At 33.4% G+C, this 18,211-nt stretch overlaps 1 protein-coding gene across 1 annotated transcript in view; it reads right to left on the bottom strand.

Moving 5' to 3' along the window:
• Nucleotides 1-14,282, bottom strand: part of LOC107443382 (choline/ethanolamine kinase) — a 30,108-nt gene extending 15,826 nt beyond the window's left edge. The window contains exons 1-3 of the mRNA XM_043043225.2: nt 14,027-14,282; nt 1,160-1,385; nt 452-579 (exon numbers count right to left, since the gene is read on the bottom strand). Of these exons, the coding sequence (XP_042899159.1) occupies nt 452-579; nt 1,160-1,385; nt 14,027-14,154 (482 nt within the window). The 5' untranslated portion in view covers nt 14,155-14,282. The remainder of the gene's footprint in view (nt 1-451; nt 580-1,159; nt 1,386-14,026) is intronic.
• Between the last annotated feature and the right edge of the window lie 3,929 nt (nt 14,283-18,211).

Here is an 18,211-nt window from a genome sequence, read left to right as displayed (position 1 = left end):
CAAGCGCTCACCAACTGGTCCTGCAATTCCCTCACATTGCGAGGGGGTAGCGTGGCAGCATGAATTTGGTTTTCCAAGTAGGACCACAAATGCTCTATTGGATTAAGATCAGTTGAATTTGGGGGCCAAGACATGACTTGAAAGTCACTGGAATGTTCCTCGTACCAATCCACAACGATTCGATCCTTATGGCATGGTGCATTATCCTGTTGGTAAACGCCATCCCCCGCAGGAAAAACTGTTGCCATGACTGGATGAACCTGGTCTGCAACTATGTTCAAGTAACTTACAGACGTCAGGGATTGTTCTATGAGGATTATGGATCCTAATGTGCCACATGAAAACATTGTTCCTAGGCGAGAAACCATGAAAACCTGGGCGAGCCCGTTGTTTTAGATGGTGGGTGGTCACAATGTAATGACTTTTCGTGTATATATGCGTTAAAACTTACTTTTTCATATGGTATGGAATTTGATCTGGTACTTTGCTGACCGGCACATTGAGAGCATGTATTTTTGCCATTGTTCTGGCTATGGTTGCAGACAACGGCCTGATGTCGTCTGTATGTAAACTTTTTGACTGTAAGATAAAGAAATTTACAATACGTATGTTTTACTATCTTTGAACAAATAAATAAATTAATTGAGCAAGATAATTTTCAAAAAGAATAGGTCGTTCTTATATCGTCAATTTTATTTAAGGTTACGTCATAGATTACATGCGTGTCTTCATATATCTCAATATCAGGTTTGCAGAGTATCTGGATACAGATTTAAATCTAATTGACAAAAAACACAATTTATTACAAACAACTAATTAACAGTAAATTAAAATTAAGAAAATTTATTAAAATTAAACGAATAAATATAAATATAGTGCTGAAATTTTTTTTTGCTAGAAATAAATTTTTTTCGTATAAAATTGAATTGAATGCTTTTCTAAATCATTATTTTTACTATAGATTTTAAAAAAATTTAGAGTATGTCAACATCAGAAATGGTGACAACCAATGGTGAATAAAGCGGTGCAGAGAAAGGCCATACAAAACTCTTGTATGTAGGTGTTTCAATACAATGTTTTGGACTCAGAATAAAAATATGCAAAAAAAATTTCAATTGTCGTAGCTATTCGATCGTTTTCGAACAATGGATTTACTTACAGGTATGAATTCCTCAAGTCGTCCGTTCGGGAACAGTCCCATGAGTCTGGGTCCAAGATTTTTTTCAGCAAGAATCACGAAAATGATAGCTTCTAGGACAATGATGTGTTCCGCGTCTTGCATTGGACCATAAAAGCGAAGGAGTACTTGTCTTGCTGTCTTCTTGTTTTGAAGTTTAACATTATTTCCCAGTGAACAGCGATAGAGGATACTTGATAGCCCACCACTGCAATTAAAAGAAAGACACATTTGTGAAGGATGTTCCGTGAATGCTTCGCTTATTATGCATTTTTGGAATCCTTATGAAGGATAAAAACAAGAAGTATGCGGATTGAAAGGCACGTATTAATATTTAACAGAGGAAAAAGCAAAATATCGATCAAAATCTGACAGATTAGAGTATTACTGATGTGACGTTTTTACACTCCATTTTTAGCAATAATTTCAAAAACATATATGTTAAGGCGGAAATTACAGAACAAATAGCATATTTACTTTTTCTTAAAAACTTTGTTTATTTTTCCTGTATATTATAAACGCCGGCGTACTTTATTTAACGTATTAAAACGCCGGCGTACTTTAAGTACGTCCTTTTCTTTCATTTCAAATCGAAACTAATCAGAATTTGTAATTAATTTTTGTTGTGATATGAACGATTTTTGGATGCAATCAAGGACAAATCATAAAATTATTTTTTTTTTATATTCTTTAAAAACACGTTAAAGTTTACGCAATGTTACGAAAGTAAAGCTCATATTAAATAACATCTTAAATAACATCTTCAATGTACGCGTAATAAAACCATATAAGTTATCATTTATAATTCAGCATTTAATGTTTATTTAGTTAAAAGGCTATCTTGACGGGTTCAAATACGGCCACTTCCACAAATATTTCAACAGCTTTAATAAGTGTATTTAAGATTAGATAGGAAATTGTGAAAGTTTCCATAAAATAAAGTTTTTGTTGAAATATTTACAGATTGAAAAAAAAAAGTTTTCCGAAATTTTTTTTTCTGACAGGCACTGATAAAAAAGATAAGGTGAATGTTATTGCTCTTGGTGATAAAAATATTTTTATGTATGTTTTGTCACTGATATTGTTAGTGATAGGTTGATTTTATTTTAGTACCGTCGTTGAGCAGCCGATCCAATTTTGAGTTTACAACCACTAATGTTCAACACGGTACCCTAGTAATTTTGAACCCAATCCAGAAGATACGGGAGCTCCAGGATCAAGTATATTGGGAGAAATTTTGCCTTCGTGGGGGACTTTTCGAGGGAACTAATCCCCATTTGCGTCACATGGAGAGAAAAACCACGAAAACCATCAGTTAGCCTAACGAAAAGGGGACTCTAACCCATGATCCGCCAACTACTAAGGATATTTCACATCAGGACTGTGATCAGTGCAAGCCGGATTCGAAATTCGAATCAACCAGTCATCGCTGGGATTCGAACCCGGTTCCCCTCATTGAAAAGCGAATGCTCTATCCCTTGAGCCCCCACGGCTCAATGTAGGTTGATTAAAAACTAGAGAAACGAATTTAGGAAGAGAATATCATCATTATGGAACACTGCATTCAAGTTTATGCCCTTTCTTTTGAATCACACTGTCATAAAATTTAGTACGCATCTACACTGCATTTCTGAAAGGATATGTTCGCTAACTTTTATTTTACAGTAACATTCTAAAGTCACGGTTTTGAAAATATTTAAATCGCAATTAAAGCTTTCAGAAAAAAATATACTGTTTATTTGAATGCAAAACTTGCACATGCTGTAATTTGAGAAAAATAAAGAATTTCAAGAATTTTTAGGTGATAAGACGCACAAATTTTTTTTCCTTATAGAAACACTCCAAGCTTCATTAAACAATTAAACTAGTTTTAAAGATATTTCGTTTTGCTCGTTAATGATCTGGCTACTTTTGGTAGTAGCCGTAAACTCAAAAAAATTGGGTCGACAGTTCAACAACGGTTATAAAATAATTACAATATTATAATATTTCTCCAATTTATTTGGTTTTAAAACTTAGCTGCATAAACCTTGAGTTATAAACTTATATAATTGCAGTAAATACTCATCTTCCTATTGAAGTATTTTTTTTACGATTCTCTACAGCTAAAAATTCTTTTCTTATCAGTTCATTTTTTTATTTATTTATTTTTATGGAAATCTTAAATTGTTACTTGACATTGAAAAGCGCCCATATTTATCATCATAAAGATACATTGTGTTAAATTAAGAAGTGAAACATTATCAGTATTTATTCATGCTGTTGCTGTAGTTGTTCATACATTTCGGGTTCAAAGTTATGTTTCAGTTTGTTCAATTATTTGTTTATTATTTTGTAGTATCATTTTTAGATATGTAAACAATTAGAGTGAGAAAATGTTTAACTTTTAGTTTATTTTAAAACCGGTGATGACTAAAGTTTTTCTATGTTTCTAAAAGGGAACATCGGAGCAATCAGAATAACGGAAAAAAATATCTCTTCTATGAGAAAACGTTCATTATTTTGTGGAATGTGTCGAAAAAAAATTGAAAAAAAAAAAAGCGGAAAGTAAGCGAACTTCTAAATAAGTAAACGTTCTTAAAAAGAAACGGTAAAATATAAGTAAGTACGTAAAATTCGATAAAACTTTTACAGGTCTTAAAGGAAAGTAAACAAAGTCAATATGTGGCTATGTATCAGTTGAATAGCATTAGAAAAGAAACGGAATGTTGTCTGATTTTAAAAGAATTTTTCTAAAACCGTTAAGTTAGATAGGTGGATGTTCCAGTATTAGGAAATAGTAATATAGAAGAAGGAAGTAAGATCTAGAAGACTTGATCCTTTATATGGGCACTTTTTTTCTTGAAAATCGCCCCTCCCCCAAATTACACCTCAAAATTAAAATATATTTAATATTGAAATTATTTTTTATTATTGAGATTATATTAATTACCCTAAAATTAATTTGGTTTTTATATAATTTTTTCGATTAAAAGGTGGATTTTACCTTCTGCGAAGTTTTAGCCATAAACTCAAATATCTGTTCTTATAAATAATCAAATTCATAAATTCTGTCTTTGTGACTACAAATAATGAATGAAGAAATGTTAAAATAAATGAAAGCATAATACACTTGAGAAAATAACTTCCCAATGCTGGACTCACTTCTTGCCTCCACGCGGGCCTTTACTGTTATTAATAGTCATGTAAATTTTTAAAAAAAATTTTCTTAAGTTATTGGCAAATGGTGGCACGAATCATACGTGGAAAAAGAGTTTCCCAACGATATGACTAAACTTTTACAAACTCTAATCACGCTACTGACATCAAAAACCGCAAATTTCGGATTCAAATAATTTAAAACAAATTTAAGTGGCCTTAAGGCTACAGTGGACCTTTATATTGCCAAAAATTGATAAAAATTTCGGGGTTTTTTTTGGACATATTTAGACACTTGTTTCATTGCTTTTTCAACTGAATTTTTTTTTTTTAAATTTCGTCATTTTTTGAGAAGTTATAGGGTAGTTTCGTTTTCACATTATGAAGCCATGCCCCTTTTCTTACACAAAAAGCTGTTTTTCTCAAAATTGAAATTTTGTTATGTTTCACGTATTCAAAATGTTCCAGTCGACTTTGACCTATTGAGATGAAATTTTTTTCTAGTTATTTATATGTATATTAGATTCAGTTTATGCATTTGTTTCTGTTTTATAACAAGTAATAAAGGAGTTATCGGGTTTCATGTACCTAACGACCTTTATTTTGAAACAAAAATCTACATAAAATTTGATTTTGGTCATAAATTTAAAATAAGTTTAGGAAAATTCCTATATAATGCATAAAGCTTTTAACATTTATCTCTAAAAAAAGAATATTAAAAAAAAATAAATAAAAATTTTAATTTAAGCCGCTGGGAGCATTTTAAAATTGATGAAATTTTTTTTAAAAAATTTTAAATTTCTCAAAAATGGTCCAAATATTTTTTACAAAAATTTTTGCAAGGGCATATCTTGATAGAATACATAAGTCATAAAAAAGTTTTAGTGTAGCATAAAAACTAAAAAAATTTTTTTTGAACGTCCACTGTAGCCTTAAGGCGGTTCACAGCAGTGTTGCCAGATTGGGCTACAAGTAGCGGATTGGACTACTTTTAAAAGTCCCCGCTACTGAAAATTGAATTTTGGCTACTCGCTACTTTTTGGGCTACTTATTATTTTTCGAACGCTACAAATCTTAAATATGCGCTACTTTTTTTCCTTACAGAAATGTATATATATTTATTAATTTTTCCCCTTCTCATTATAAAATGATTCTGAAAGTTTGCAGTTTCTTTACCATTTTTAAAAAGGACATTTTTGTTGTTGAAAACGCTCTCGCTTCAGTTTTGGATTCTTGATTTGTTTTACTGATGGAGTCTATAATCTTTCCATGTTTATGTTTCAAATCGTAGACTAGGGAAATCGCAAAGATATGGAAAAATGCACGGAGAGTATGATGGGGAATTTTTTTTAACTCCAACCGTTATTAATCATTTATCTTCTGTCTGGAAAAATAAATCACGTTACTGGCTTTGAAACTCAGAAAAATTAAATCCAAAGTCATTAAACCTGCTGAATGAAAATAGTTGTTGTGAATGACAATGAGTTTCCAAAAAATATCGTACTGTTAAATGCTTTTTAGTGAATTCATTTTACTTTTATAAATCATCATCTATTCACAGTTGCACGAAAAATAGGAAAATTTTTATATCCCTCTAGAGCATAGATTTGCCCTTGTAAATGATGAAATTATTTTTTTAAGGGAAGCTATAATATGTATTGCTATGGTTACAGTTATTATTTTTCACCTCATTTTGCCAAATATGCAATAAATAAATGAAACAAATAAAAATGAAGTTTTGGATAGTTATCATATTAAAATAAAATTCGCATTACCAAACGCAAATGGTAATCAGAATTGGCATCAAGGAGAACGACATGAAGAAATATTTCATAGAAGGCCAAGGCCCACCCAATGATGACGATGAAACGCAAAAGATGGATTTTGTTTTTAAAACAAAAATATATACTATGAAATTTCAAAAAATGATTACCTATAACAATGAAATTATGAATAAAAATGACTAAGTTAACTGAAACATAATGCACTTAGGGATCAGGACAATTGAATAACGACAATTTTTTTAATTCGAAAACAGTCAACATTTTAAGCCTTTCGAAATAGTAATTGCAAAATAACTAAGAAAGATAATTACTTTGAATGATAAACACGGTAATGTATAAGCTGTGTGTTATAAAAGGAGTTTAAAAAATTATTAAAGCTACTACAGTGAAACTAGCGTAAACTGATCTCAAGAGGAACTACAATTTGATGATTTTATGGGTCATTCTCACGAAAACTGTCATTTTTCAGTTCATAAAATCCCAAAAAAGTANTTTACTCAGCTACTCTTAGTGGACAACATATGCAAATTTTGCACGGTTTGGCTTACTTTTGAAAGAGTTATCGCTATTTTTGTGATTTTTCCTTAATTTATGATAACCAGTGTAGTTTTAAAGATATCTCGCTTTGCTCGTTAATGATCTGGCTACTTTTGGTAGCGTCATTGCATTTTTCTTCACTAAAATTTTCATTTGCAACCACAAATATGCATACAAAACTTCATTTTCGACGTTGATTTTTAAAATATATATTACGGGGGCCAGTTACGTAAATCCGTTATTCGTACAAGAGGTATTGAAATAACCGTCTTTTCGCAACGCAACGCTGCCTCTTTGAGATGATTTTTTATTATTTCACCATTTTTAGCCGTAGTGGCTCAGAGGATAAAGCGTTCATCTAACTGAGGTAAACCGGGTTCAAATCCCAGCGATGGCTTGTCGAGGCGAATTCCGCATCCGGCTCGCACCTACCACAGTGCTAACGAAAAATATCCTCAGATTATGGGTTACAGTCTCCTTACCAGCTAGCTAACCGTGGGAGATTTTCGTGTTTTTCCTTGCCATGTAACGCAAATACTGGTTAGTTCCATCAAAACGTCCTCCACGAAGGCTAATTTCTCCCAATACTTGATCCAGGAGTTCTCTTGTCTTCAGGATTGGGTCCAAAATTACAGAGCTACGGAGTTGAACATTAGTAGCCGTAAACTCAAAAAAATTGGGTCGACAGTTCAACAACGGTTATAATATAATTATAATATTTCTCCAATTTATTTCGCTTCAAAACTTAACTGCATAAACCTTGAGTTATAAACTTATATATTTGCTGTAAATACTCATCTTCCTATTGAAGTTTTATTTTTTTACTATTCTCTACAGCTAAAAATTCTTTTCTTATCAGTTCATTTTTTTATTTATTTATTTTTATGGAAATCTTAAATTGTTACTTGACATTGAAAAGCGCATATATTTATCATGATAAAGATACATTGAGTTAAATTAAGAAATGAAACATTATCAGCATTTATTCATGCTGTTGCTGTAGTTGTTCATACATTTTGGGTTCAAAGTTATGTTTCAATTTGTTCAATTATTTGTTTATTATCTTGTGGTATCATTTTTAGGTATGAGTGAGAAAAGAGTGAGAAAATTTTTAACTTTTAGTTTATTTTAACACCGGTGATGACTAAAGTTTCTTTATGTTTCTAAAAGGGAACATCGGAGCAATCAGAATAACGGGAAAAAAATATCTCTTCTATGAGAAGACGTTTATTATTTTATGGAATGTGTGGTGTATTTAAATTCCTAGGTTTATTTGTGAAAACTAATTTGAAAAAAAAAAAGGCGAAAAGTAGGCAATTTTCTAAATAGGTAAACGTTCTTAAAAAGAAATGGTAAAATTCGATAAATTTTTTACAGGTCTTAAAGGAAAGTGAACAAAGTCAATTTGTGACTATGTATCAGTTGAATTGTATTAGAAAAGAAACGGAATGTTGTTTGATTTTGAAAGAATTTTTCCAAAACCGTTAAGCTAGCTAGGTGGATCATCCAGTGCCAGGAAATAGTAATATGGAAGAAGGAAGTAAAATCTTGTAGACTTGACCTTTTATATTGGCACTTTTTTCTAGAAAAACGTTCTCCCAAAAATTACATCTCAATATTAAAATATTTTTAATATTGAGATTATTTTTTATTATTGAGATTGAGGGGAATTATAAATCGACTATGTCAACCTTCATCTATCAAAAGGTTCCCCCTGATAGAATCAAGTTAATGGCTCTTATATACTAGTATAAATATTTGCAGTTGTATTGATATTTAATATTTGTAGTGGTATTTACGCCACAAGATTATATTAATTATTCCCTAAAATTAATCTGGTTTTTATGTAATTTTTTTTTGGTTAAAAGGTGAATTTTACCTTCTGCAAACTATTTGCCATAAACTCAAATCTCTGTTCAAGACCTTTCCTGTAACCCAATATCATGCAATTTTTAAAAAAAAAAATTTCTGAAGTTATCAGCAGATGGTAACACTAATCATAGGTGGAAAAATAGTTTCCCAACGATATGACAAAACCTTTTCAGACTCTGATCACACTTTTAATATCAGAAACCGCAAATTTCGGATTCAAATAATTTAAGACAAATGTAAGTGGTTTCAAGACGGTTCACAGTGATGAACAACCTGGATTTTACAGGTTTTAGTCTTTCTTTTGCTCTTCTCAGCCTTAATATTGATTAGTCAGTATTTAAAACGCATTTTTAAATATTAATTTATAACTATTAACGAACTTAGCTATTTACTTCATTTTTACAAGGTAGGCAAGTAGGTACTTTATTTCCGTCTGAATAGGCTATTAGTGACGGTCTAGGAAACATCCCTCGGGATGATCCAAAGACATGCCATCGCAATTTTGATCCTCCGCAGAGGGGATGGCTCCCCTGCTTTGGACGACCATCGTACGAACTCAAGCACTTTACGGTAGAGCAGATTAACGAGGACCGATACCGAGCACCCTCATTCCCTACGCAGGCAACTCAAAGTGGTCACCCACCCACTTACTGACCGCAGCCAGTGATGCTTGACTTCGGTGTTCTACTGGGAACAGTGTCTTTGCTATCAGTTCACTGCGGGACCATTTTTGCAAGGAGTTTTAAAATATAATACTTTTGGGGGAGGGGGGGGGGCAGTTTTCGAATGTGACTTTGAGTCACTTATTGCACTTTTGAATGGTCTCTCAATGTACTGACTAAGTAATGAATGCTGAAGTAGCTAAACTTTTTTTATTATTGATAAATTTTTTTAAAAATCTTTTTTCTTTAGAGATTTGCATGAAATATTTTTCGCTACATTCATTAGTACCGTAGGGGAAATATTGTAACGACACTGTTCTCTGTAGAACACAGAAGTCGAGCATCACTGACTGCCGTCAGTGGGCGGGAGGGTGACCACTTTGATCAGGCTACGAAGAAACCGATGGTGTTCGGTATTGGTCTCACTTAACTCTTTTACTGTAAAATGCTCTACTTCGCGCACAGGTCGTTGGGCTACTGAAGCGGGGAGCCATGCTCTCTACAGAGGATCAAAATTGTGATGGCATGTCTACGGAACATCCTGAGGGATGTTTCCCAGACCGTCGCCAATAGCCCATTTTGCAGCTGTAACGTGACGTAAATAAACAATAACAACACCTTTTGAGAGGGTGTTAAGTGATGGATGGAAATTAAAATATACGTAAATTATGTTTTAAAGGCATTTAGGGTAGATGTTTTAATATTAACCATTAAAACAAATAGATATTGTTTTCAAAGTGTCTTCAAGATTTGATTAAAAAGAAATAACCATTGGTTTATGTACCTTGGGTATTGTACTTAAAGTAAATAATTAAATATCCTTCGATTTAGTGTTATTTATACAGTTTTCAGTCCCGCATTGGACTGATCATTAAGACACGGTTCCCAGCAGATCACCGAAGTCAAGCATCACTGGCTACGGTCAGTGTGCGGGTGGGTGACCACTTGGATCAGCCTGCTTAGGGACCGAGGGTGTGCGGTATTGGTCCTTGTTAAACAATGCTACCGTAAAGTGCTCGACTTCGCGTGCAAGTCGTCGGGCTACCGAAGCGGGGGTGCCATCCCTTCCGCAAAGGATCAAAATTGTGATGGCATGTCGTCGGATCATCCTCAGGGATGTTTTCCAGACTGTCGCCAATAGCNNNCAGTAGAAAAATATCAATTCAACAGCGGCCTTTTAAAGCATTCTCACTTCAATTAATTAATTAATTCCTAATTGAGTTTAAATTAAATATTGTCATGTTTTTAGTGCATGAATCTGAATTGAACAACCTGATAATGCTCACTCTGGTTATTGTTATCTGGTTGCTCACTACGTGCTCTTGCGCGCCGAATCCAATCAATTAAAAATTAAAACTGTTGCCAGCGCGAGAAAAGAAATATCATCGGTTTTATTGATACATACATACATACATACGTACGTATTAGCGTTTTATATAATATAGATAGATAGATACTTTTGGGGGAGGGGGCAGTTTTCGAATGTGATTTTGAGTCACTTATTGCACTTTTGAATGGTCTCTCAATGGACTGACTAAGTGATGAATGCTGGAGTAGCTAAACTTTTTTTATTGTTGATAATTTTTTTTAAAAATCTTTTCTCTTTAGAGATTTACATGAAATATTTTTCGCTACATTCATTAGTACCGTAGGGGACATATTGTAACGACACTGTTCTCAGTAGAACGTAGAAGTCGAGCATCACTGACTGCCGTCAGTGGGCGGGAGGGTGATCACTTTGATCAGGCTACGAAGAAACCGATGGTGTGCGGTATTGATCTCATTTAACTGTTTTACTGTAGAATGCTATACCTCGCGCTCAGGTCGTTGGGCTACGTAATCGGGGAGCCATGCTCTCTACAGAGGATCAAAATTGTGATGGCATGTCTTCGGACCATCCTGAGGGATGTTTCCCAGACCGTCGCCAATAGCCCATGTGCAGCTGTAGCGTGACGTAAATAAACAATAACAACACCTTGTGAGAGGGTGTTAAGTGATGGATGGAAATTAAAATATACGTAAATTATGTTTAAGAAGGCATTGAGGGTAGATATTTTAAAAAATATTAACCATTAAAAACAAATAGATATTGTTTTCAAAGTGTCTTCAAGATTTGATTAAAAAGAAATAACCATTGGTTTATGTACCTTGGGTATTGTACTTAAACTAAATAATTAAATATCCTTAGTGTTATTTATACAGCTTTCAGTCCCGCAGTGGACTGATCGTTAAGACACGGTTCCCAGCAGATCACCGAAGTCAAGCATCACTGGCTACGGTCAGTGTGCGGGTGCCCCTTGGATCAGTCTGCGTAGGGACCGAGGGTGTGCGGTATTGGTCCTAGTTAAACTGTTCTACCGTAAAGAGCTCGACTTCGCGTGCAGGTCGTCGGACTACCGAAGCGGGGGTGCCATCCCCTCTGCAGAGGATCAAAATTGTGATGGTATGTTTTCGGATCACCTTCAGGGATGTTTCCCAGACCATCGCCAATAGCCCATTGTGCAGCTCCTGCGCGACGTAACTGAACAACAACAGCAATATACAGTTTTCATGATCATGTAGAGAGCATTCAAATACTATAACTAACTTTAGTAGCCTCTAGCGGTTCATGTTTGAACTAGAAAACTCTTAAAGTAAATATTAATCTAAAGTCTTAATTTTGTTTTAAATTGACGTTTTAGAGTTATTTACTTTTAGTATAGATTGCTAACTGAGTGTAAACAATTCTAAAACAGATTCTAAAACTGGAACGGAATCACAAAAATTTTCGTTTTAACCATTCACGTGTGTTACATTTACGAACCGGTTTGATATTCTAGGAAATTTATCATTGATATTTGCATTTAAATTTGCACGTAAATTTACCACATATAAGGATTTTCTGTATTTTATAATCTTTCGTATCGATTCGACTAAAAATAAATCGATAAGGAAATTAATATTACCACATAAATATAAACTTTATGTAATATAAGGGGCCTCCCTGTCCAGGCGGTATCACCAGTTGAATGCTGTGCAAAACATAGTAGCTGGTTCGAATCCCTCTGTTACCCTGGATGTATCTACTCGCTGTCCTTCTCTGTATTGTGTTATCTGTTCTTCTGCTTGACAAATGTTTATAAGCCTTAATTGAGTGGCCAATAATCCGACGTGGGTTGTTATGTTTTGAGCTCTATCTTCAGTTTTTATGTTTTCAACTTGAATTTACAAACTGAATGGCAGAAGTAGTAGTAGTAGTAGATCATTTACGCCACACTAGAGCTGCACAATGGGCTATTGGCGATGGTCTGGGAAACATCCCTGAGGATGATCCGAAGACATGCCATCACAATTCTGAACCTCTGCAGAGGGGATGGCACCCCCGCTTCGGTAGCCCGACGACCTGCACGCGAAGTCGAGCACTTTACGGTTGCACTGTTTAACGAGGACCCATACCGCACACCCTCGGTCCCTACGCAAACTGATCCAAGTGGTCACCCACCCGCACACTGACCGTAGCCAGTGATGCTTGACTTCGGTGATCTGCTGAGAACCGTGTCTTAATGATCAGTCCACTGCTGGACGAATGGCGGAAGTAATACAATAAATAATACAACTTACTTAAAAATAATTGATGGCACATTTTTAAAGCATAGATGTAAAAATAAATAAGAATTATAATCTCGAAGTATAGTTACGAATTTTAACCACCAGTGCTTATCTTTATACGGTTTAACCAAAAATTTATGAATTACACAAAATTTTAAAAAAAAAAATAATGCTTGTTTCTTCGACGCAGAGACAATCAGGTACAATTTTTTTTCTATAAATATGAATAAAACTGTTTTTTTTTTAAATTCACGTTTGCTACACAGATAATTTAAACATAAATGCTTATTTACAAAATGTATTTTGTATTAAATGTTATGGTGGCAAAATAGTAGAATTGTTCTACCTATTTATTTCTTTTTAACATTTAATAACAATCCACAGATTAATTTGTATTGAGTATACAATACAAGTGAGTGAGTAGCAATTTAGGGTTAAAAATTAAATTCAAACTTATTAAAGGAGTTTGCAAACACTCGTGTTCTGGTACAGCAGTTCCAATTTTTTTCGGCTATGGAACCCTAAATAATCAACCTTCTTTTAGCGGAACCCCGACTTTATAAATCAAGTTTAAGGTAATTTTGAACATTATAACATATAAAAGATTTTATTTAAAATATTTAGTTAGAGAAATGAAGATTTTTCACTGTTTTATAATTAATTATCTTAAATTAGGTCTTATGCCCGAAATTTAAATCTGCAGTCCTTGCGCTATATTTAGTATAGTTATGAATTTGTTTCTGGTGTATATACGTAATCAGAAAAGAATTAAAATATTTCGAATTATGGTCAACTTTGAGATGAAAACCTTAAAAAAAATGCTATAAACGTGTTTGTTTGGGAAAATGTGTGAAAAAATGTTTATTATGGATACCTTATTGAATAAATTTATTAAAGAGTTTAGTTATTTCGATTTGAAAAGCTCTATAGGAAATATTAAGGGAATATTTTATAAATGCTTGTATTTTACGTCATATGTTCAATATATTGTTATTAAAATTTTTTATTTTGTCCTTCAAAAAATATCATTTATATTTCATTGGCATTTTTCTTGAAATACTTTCATAAAGGTAACTGTAAGATTAAATAAATTATGAATTACAGGTTGGGTCTATACATATTCAAAGTTTTTAAAACTCATCACTGGTTATAAAAAATGCTTATTCACGGAGTCTTAGAGTGTCAAGGAACACCGTTTGGGAAGCACTGTTATATTAAATGTTTTTAAATTTGAGCAATTAAACGAATGACAGCAATAACTTCCTTACCCCATTTCTGCAAACTTAAAATCAGACAATCCAATTTCATTCCAAGGTGAACCGAGAAATTCTCGACACAATTTAAAAGCTTCTTCTCTGATATCATTTTCATTCATTTGAGTTTCAGCCATTGCCATGATTGCTTACTTCAACGAAGTTGTAAAAGTTTCTGAATATGATTTCTCAAAAACTGAAAAACAGAATCTTGTCTACACGCGCCGATCCAACTGATTATCCAATACTTAAACTTCTCTACAAATAAAGATTAAGATAAGTAATATTTACCGAGCAAATAGAGTAAAGTTATCGAGGGAATCAGTAAATCTTAAATTTGTTTGTGAGAAAAATGATATCAATAGAAATCTGTCATTTAAAACTGAAATTTAGGTTAAAGTTTAAGGCTCTTTTTTTTCTAATTTTCTGTTTTCCGTAAATATTGTCTTTTAAACGAACTTTTTTTTAATAAAACAAACAAACAAACAAAACGTTTTACTTTTGTTGAATACCATAACATTAAAGAGTCATAATTTATAAAAAAAATAATTAAAAGTAATAAAAAAATAGAGAAAATGGGGAATTTGTTAGTTATTTTTGAAATATTAATAAAATTTATGACATATAATTACTGATTATCTTTATATATATTTCTCACCCTGAATTTGGCCCTTTCTCTATTTATTGGCAATACTATAGTTATTATTAATTTTTTTTTTGAATGGCAGGCACTGAACTTTATTCGTTTCGCCTTAGATGATGCCAGAGTTGTTACTCATTTCGCTTTACCCAGTGGGTACCTGTGAACCAAAGTCACGGAGGCGAGTAACATTGCCCACGCCACACTGCCACAAACCCGTTCATAGGTTGGTCCACATTCACTCATCACACACAACAGAGGACAACACAAGAGAGAGAAACATCCATGCCCAGAGCGGGATTCGAACCTGCGTCCATTGGCTTCACAGTCAGGTGCGCTAACCACTCTGCCACCTGGCCGGCTCATTTTGTTAGTAATAAAAATTTAATAGTGTTGTGGCAATAATAATAATAATAATTTAAAGTAATAATAATTGAAATAGTGTTAAATCGTGTTAAGTAATAATAATTGAAATAGTGTTAAATCGTGTTATGTAATAATAATTTAAATAGTGTTAAAATTAGTCCTTTAAGTATTTATTTAGATTCATTTTGCTAGATTGTAATAATTTAAGAAGTGTTGAATAGTTAGTTATACGTTAAGTATTTATTTAGGATAATTTTGCATTTTTATAGAAATAACGGTGCAGTTATGTAGTAATTATTTAAATTTATTGTTGATCCATTCTAAAATGGTTGTAGAAATTTTAAACATAAACGGTACTATGGTGCTGCATACTGCCATACCAACTATTGGTATGACTGAGCTTGCCTTTTTTTCATTGGTCGACTGAGTTTACCCCCTTTTCGGAAAATAGCAAACTTTACTCAAGTTGTAACCCGATAGGTACTCGAGGAAGTAGAGCAACACTTAATGTAGCATTGGGATAATTTTTTTTTTCTTATTTAATGACAGAGATGGAAATAATTTTAATACTTTTGCTGCCTATTATGCTGAAATATCCCGAACTGATACTTAGGGTAGTTTGTGTGATTTAATGGTTGCCGGATAATGGTATTACTAAAATTAAATACATAAAGAAGTTTGGCAATATTGCCGACATCTCTTGAAAAGAGTTAAAATTAAAATCAAAGTACTTCAGTATGGGGAAAAACGGACAATAGCTAAACAGTGAAAACATTTGATTTACGTATTATTAAAACTAATTAAGAAGTCAGGATTAGAGATGGAGCTTAAGCATTGGAATATTTTAACACAATCGGTTCTATGCATTCGGCTTAGTTACTATTTAACCTTCTGCATTCTACTAGATAATTTTGAACAGTTGTTGTTGTTGTTAATTTACGTCGCACTAGAGCTGCACAATGGGCTATTGGTGACGGTCTGGGAAACATTCCTGAGGATGATCCGAAGATATGCCATCGCAATTTTGATCCTCTGCAGAGGGGATGGCACCCCCGCTTCGGTAGCCCGACGACCTGCACGCGAAGTCGAGCCTTTTACGGTAGAACAGTTTAACGAGGACCAATACCGCACACCCTTGGTCCCTACGCAGACTGATCCAAGTGGTCACCCACCCGCACACTGACAGCAGCCAGTGATGCTTGACTTCGGTAATCTGCTGGGAGCCGTGTCTTAACGATCAGTTCACTGCGGGACTTAAACAGTGACCAAGCTGGGCGCCAAATTCATTATTCTACTATTCTTCTACTATTTGCTATTCTACTATTATTCTTCTACCATTTGTTATTCTACTATTCTTCTTCTACTATTTATTATTCTACCTTTATTATCTTACTATAATTTATTCTTCTTCTCTAAATTTTATATCTATCGCTATATTTATTTATTTTATGTTAGGTATACATATTCAACCTTGTGTGTTCATTGCAAAGTACGGCTTAAAAGCCTTTGTCAAATTGAAGGACACACGTAGCACAAGTTAGAGAAAGACTTTCCAAAGATGCACCCAGGATTACCATAAGATTCGAACTACTTCTACGATACTACGATACAGATCATTCGGTGGAAAGGCGAGACTGCTTGGCAAGAGAAACCCTTAGGGTGATTTAAAAACTAACATCTGAAACCAGCATTTAGATCAGTTGAGGTCTATTGATTTTGAAGAAATTGATTTGATCTGTTGGTGATTTACTTATTTAATTTTCTTTATTTATTGCTACGCGATGAGGCGATTTTTTTTATATTTTATGAATTTTTATTTATTTATTTTCTACACATAGCAAGCTTGTGTGCTAATTACAAAGATTGGTTTTTAAATCCATATTAAGCTAAAGAACAAATAGCATAAGTTAGATCAAGACATCACAAAGACACATCTAACGTTATGGTGGGGGATTCGAACCCGCTATCTCCACACTACAGAATGTTTGACGGAACGGCGAAACTACTCCCCGCTAGAGAATTAGAGTGATTTAAAACAAGCATTAAAACAGTTGAAGTAAATTTAGAGGATTCGGAATCACATAGCAATTCGGTGTCGTAAATGCGGCCATTACGACATAGGCTTTTTAGAAGCTAATGCAGATGCCTCGTCGACATTCATGCGCAGAAGTATAAGAGAATTTAATACGAATCCATAGTAAATTTAATCTGAAATCGAAAGTATTTTGAATATTGGACAAATAAAATGGTGCAGCTTCTTGGCTACTGAAGTACGAAGCTCCTTACCCCCATCCCCGAGATACGAGATTCGGGGATGTCGAGACTTATTTTAAGCAACTGGTCTGTTAGAATTTAAAATGGATTCTTTTTTTTTAAAAAACTTCTTCGCTTGGTTTGCCAGCGGAGAATTTGCCTTAAGTATCAAAGATCAACTATCTTGTTGGGATTACATTATGTAATCCCGCGTATTTCAGTCAATCCTCACCCGTTTTAGAGGTTTGTTCCTCTAGCATTAAAACACTCTATACTTATGACTAAGGCCCGGATTTTGGTGACATTTGCCTTTTTTTTTGCATTTTTGGAAATTTTTTGCCCTTTAGAGCATTTTTTTAGATCTAAAGGGCATTTTTTTAAAATTTTAGGACATATTATACATTTTAAAGAATTTAAGTTTTTTGTCAATTTTTCCAATTTTGATTATTTTTTGGGGCATTTTTATTACAGAAATGCAAGATTTGTTTTATTATTTTACATTTCATATTGTAACTCTCAATACCGCCTGCATGCCATTATGTTTTTTCTATAATGTTATTGATAGATATAAAATCTTTAGAAGTAATTTGGTTGGATGCGTGCTTATACTACAGTGAAAATTTTAAAATAGTGAAGTCTATCGTCAGTAGTTTGATTCAGAAGATGCTGCATATTAAGATAGCGCAGAACATGTTGGCCTCTGATAAAATCGAAGGAAATTAGCGTTTATCAAGTCTAACTTTATTATTGTGTCTTCGACAATTACAAGCTTGGCGAAACAAGAATCGGAACTTTGTGATGCAATAAATTATATTGACGTAGTTCGTCAAGTGTTGCAAAAAGCAAGGGGAAAGATAGGACAAAGTGTAGCAGTTAATTGAACTAAGTTTTGGAGAAGAACACTGACTTCCAAACAATGAAGAAAATCTCTAGGATATTTA

Source organism: Parasteatoda tepidariorum, chromosome 8 (genome assembly GCF_043381705.1).
Source record: "Parasteatoda tepidariorum isolate YZ-2023 chromosome 8, CAS_Ptep_4.0, whole genome shotgun sequence".
Taxonomy (NCBI): domain Eukaryota; kingdom Metazoa; phylum Arthropoda; class Arachnida; order Araneae; family Theridiidae; genus Parasteatoda; species Parasteatoda tepidariorum.
The sequence above is the reverse complement of the archived record's forward strand: the minus strand, read 5'-3'. Positions and strand labels throughout refer to the sequence as shown.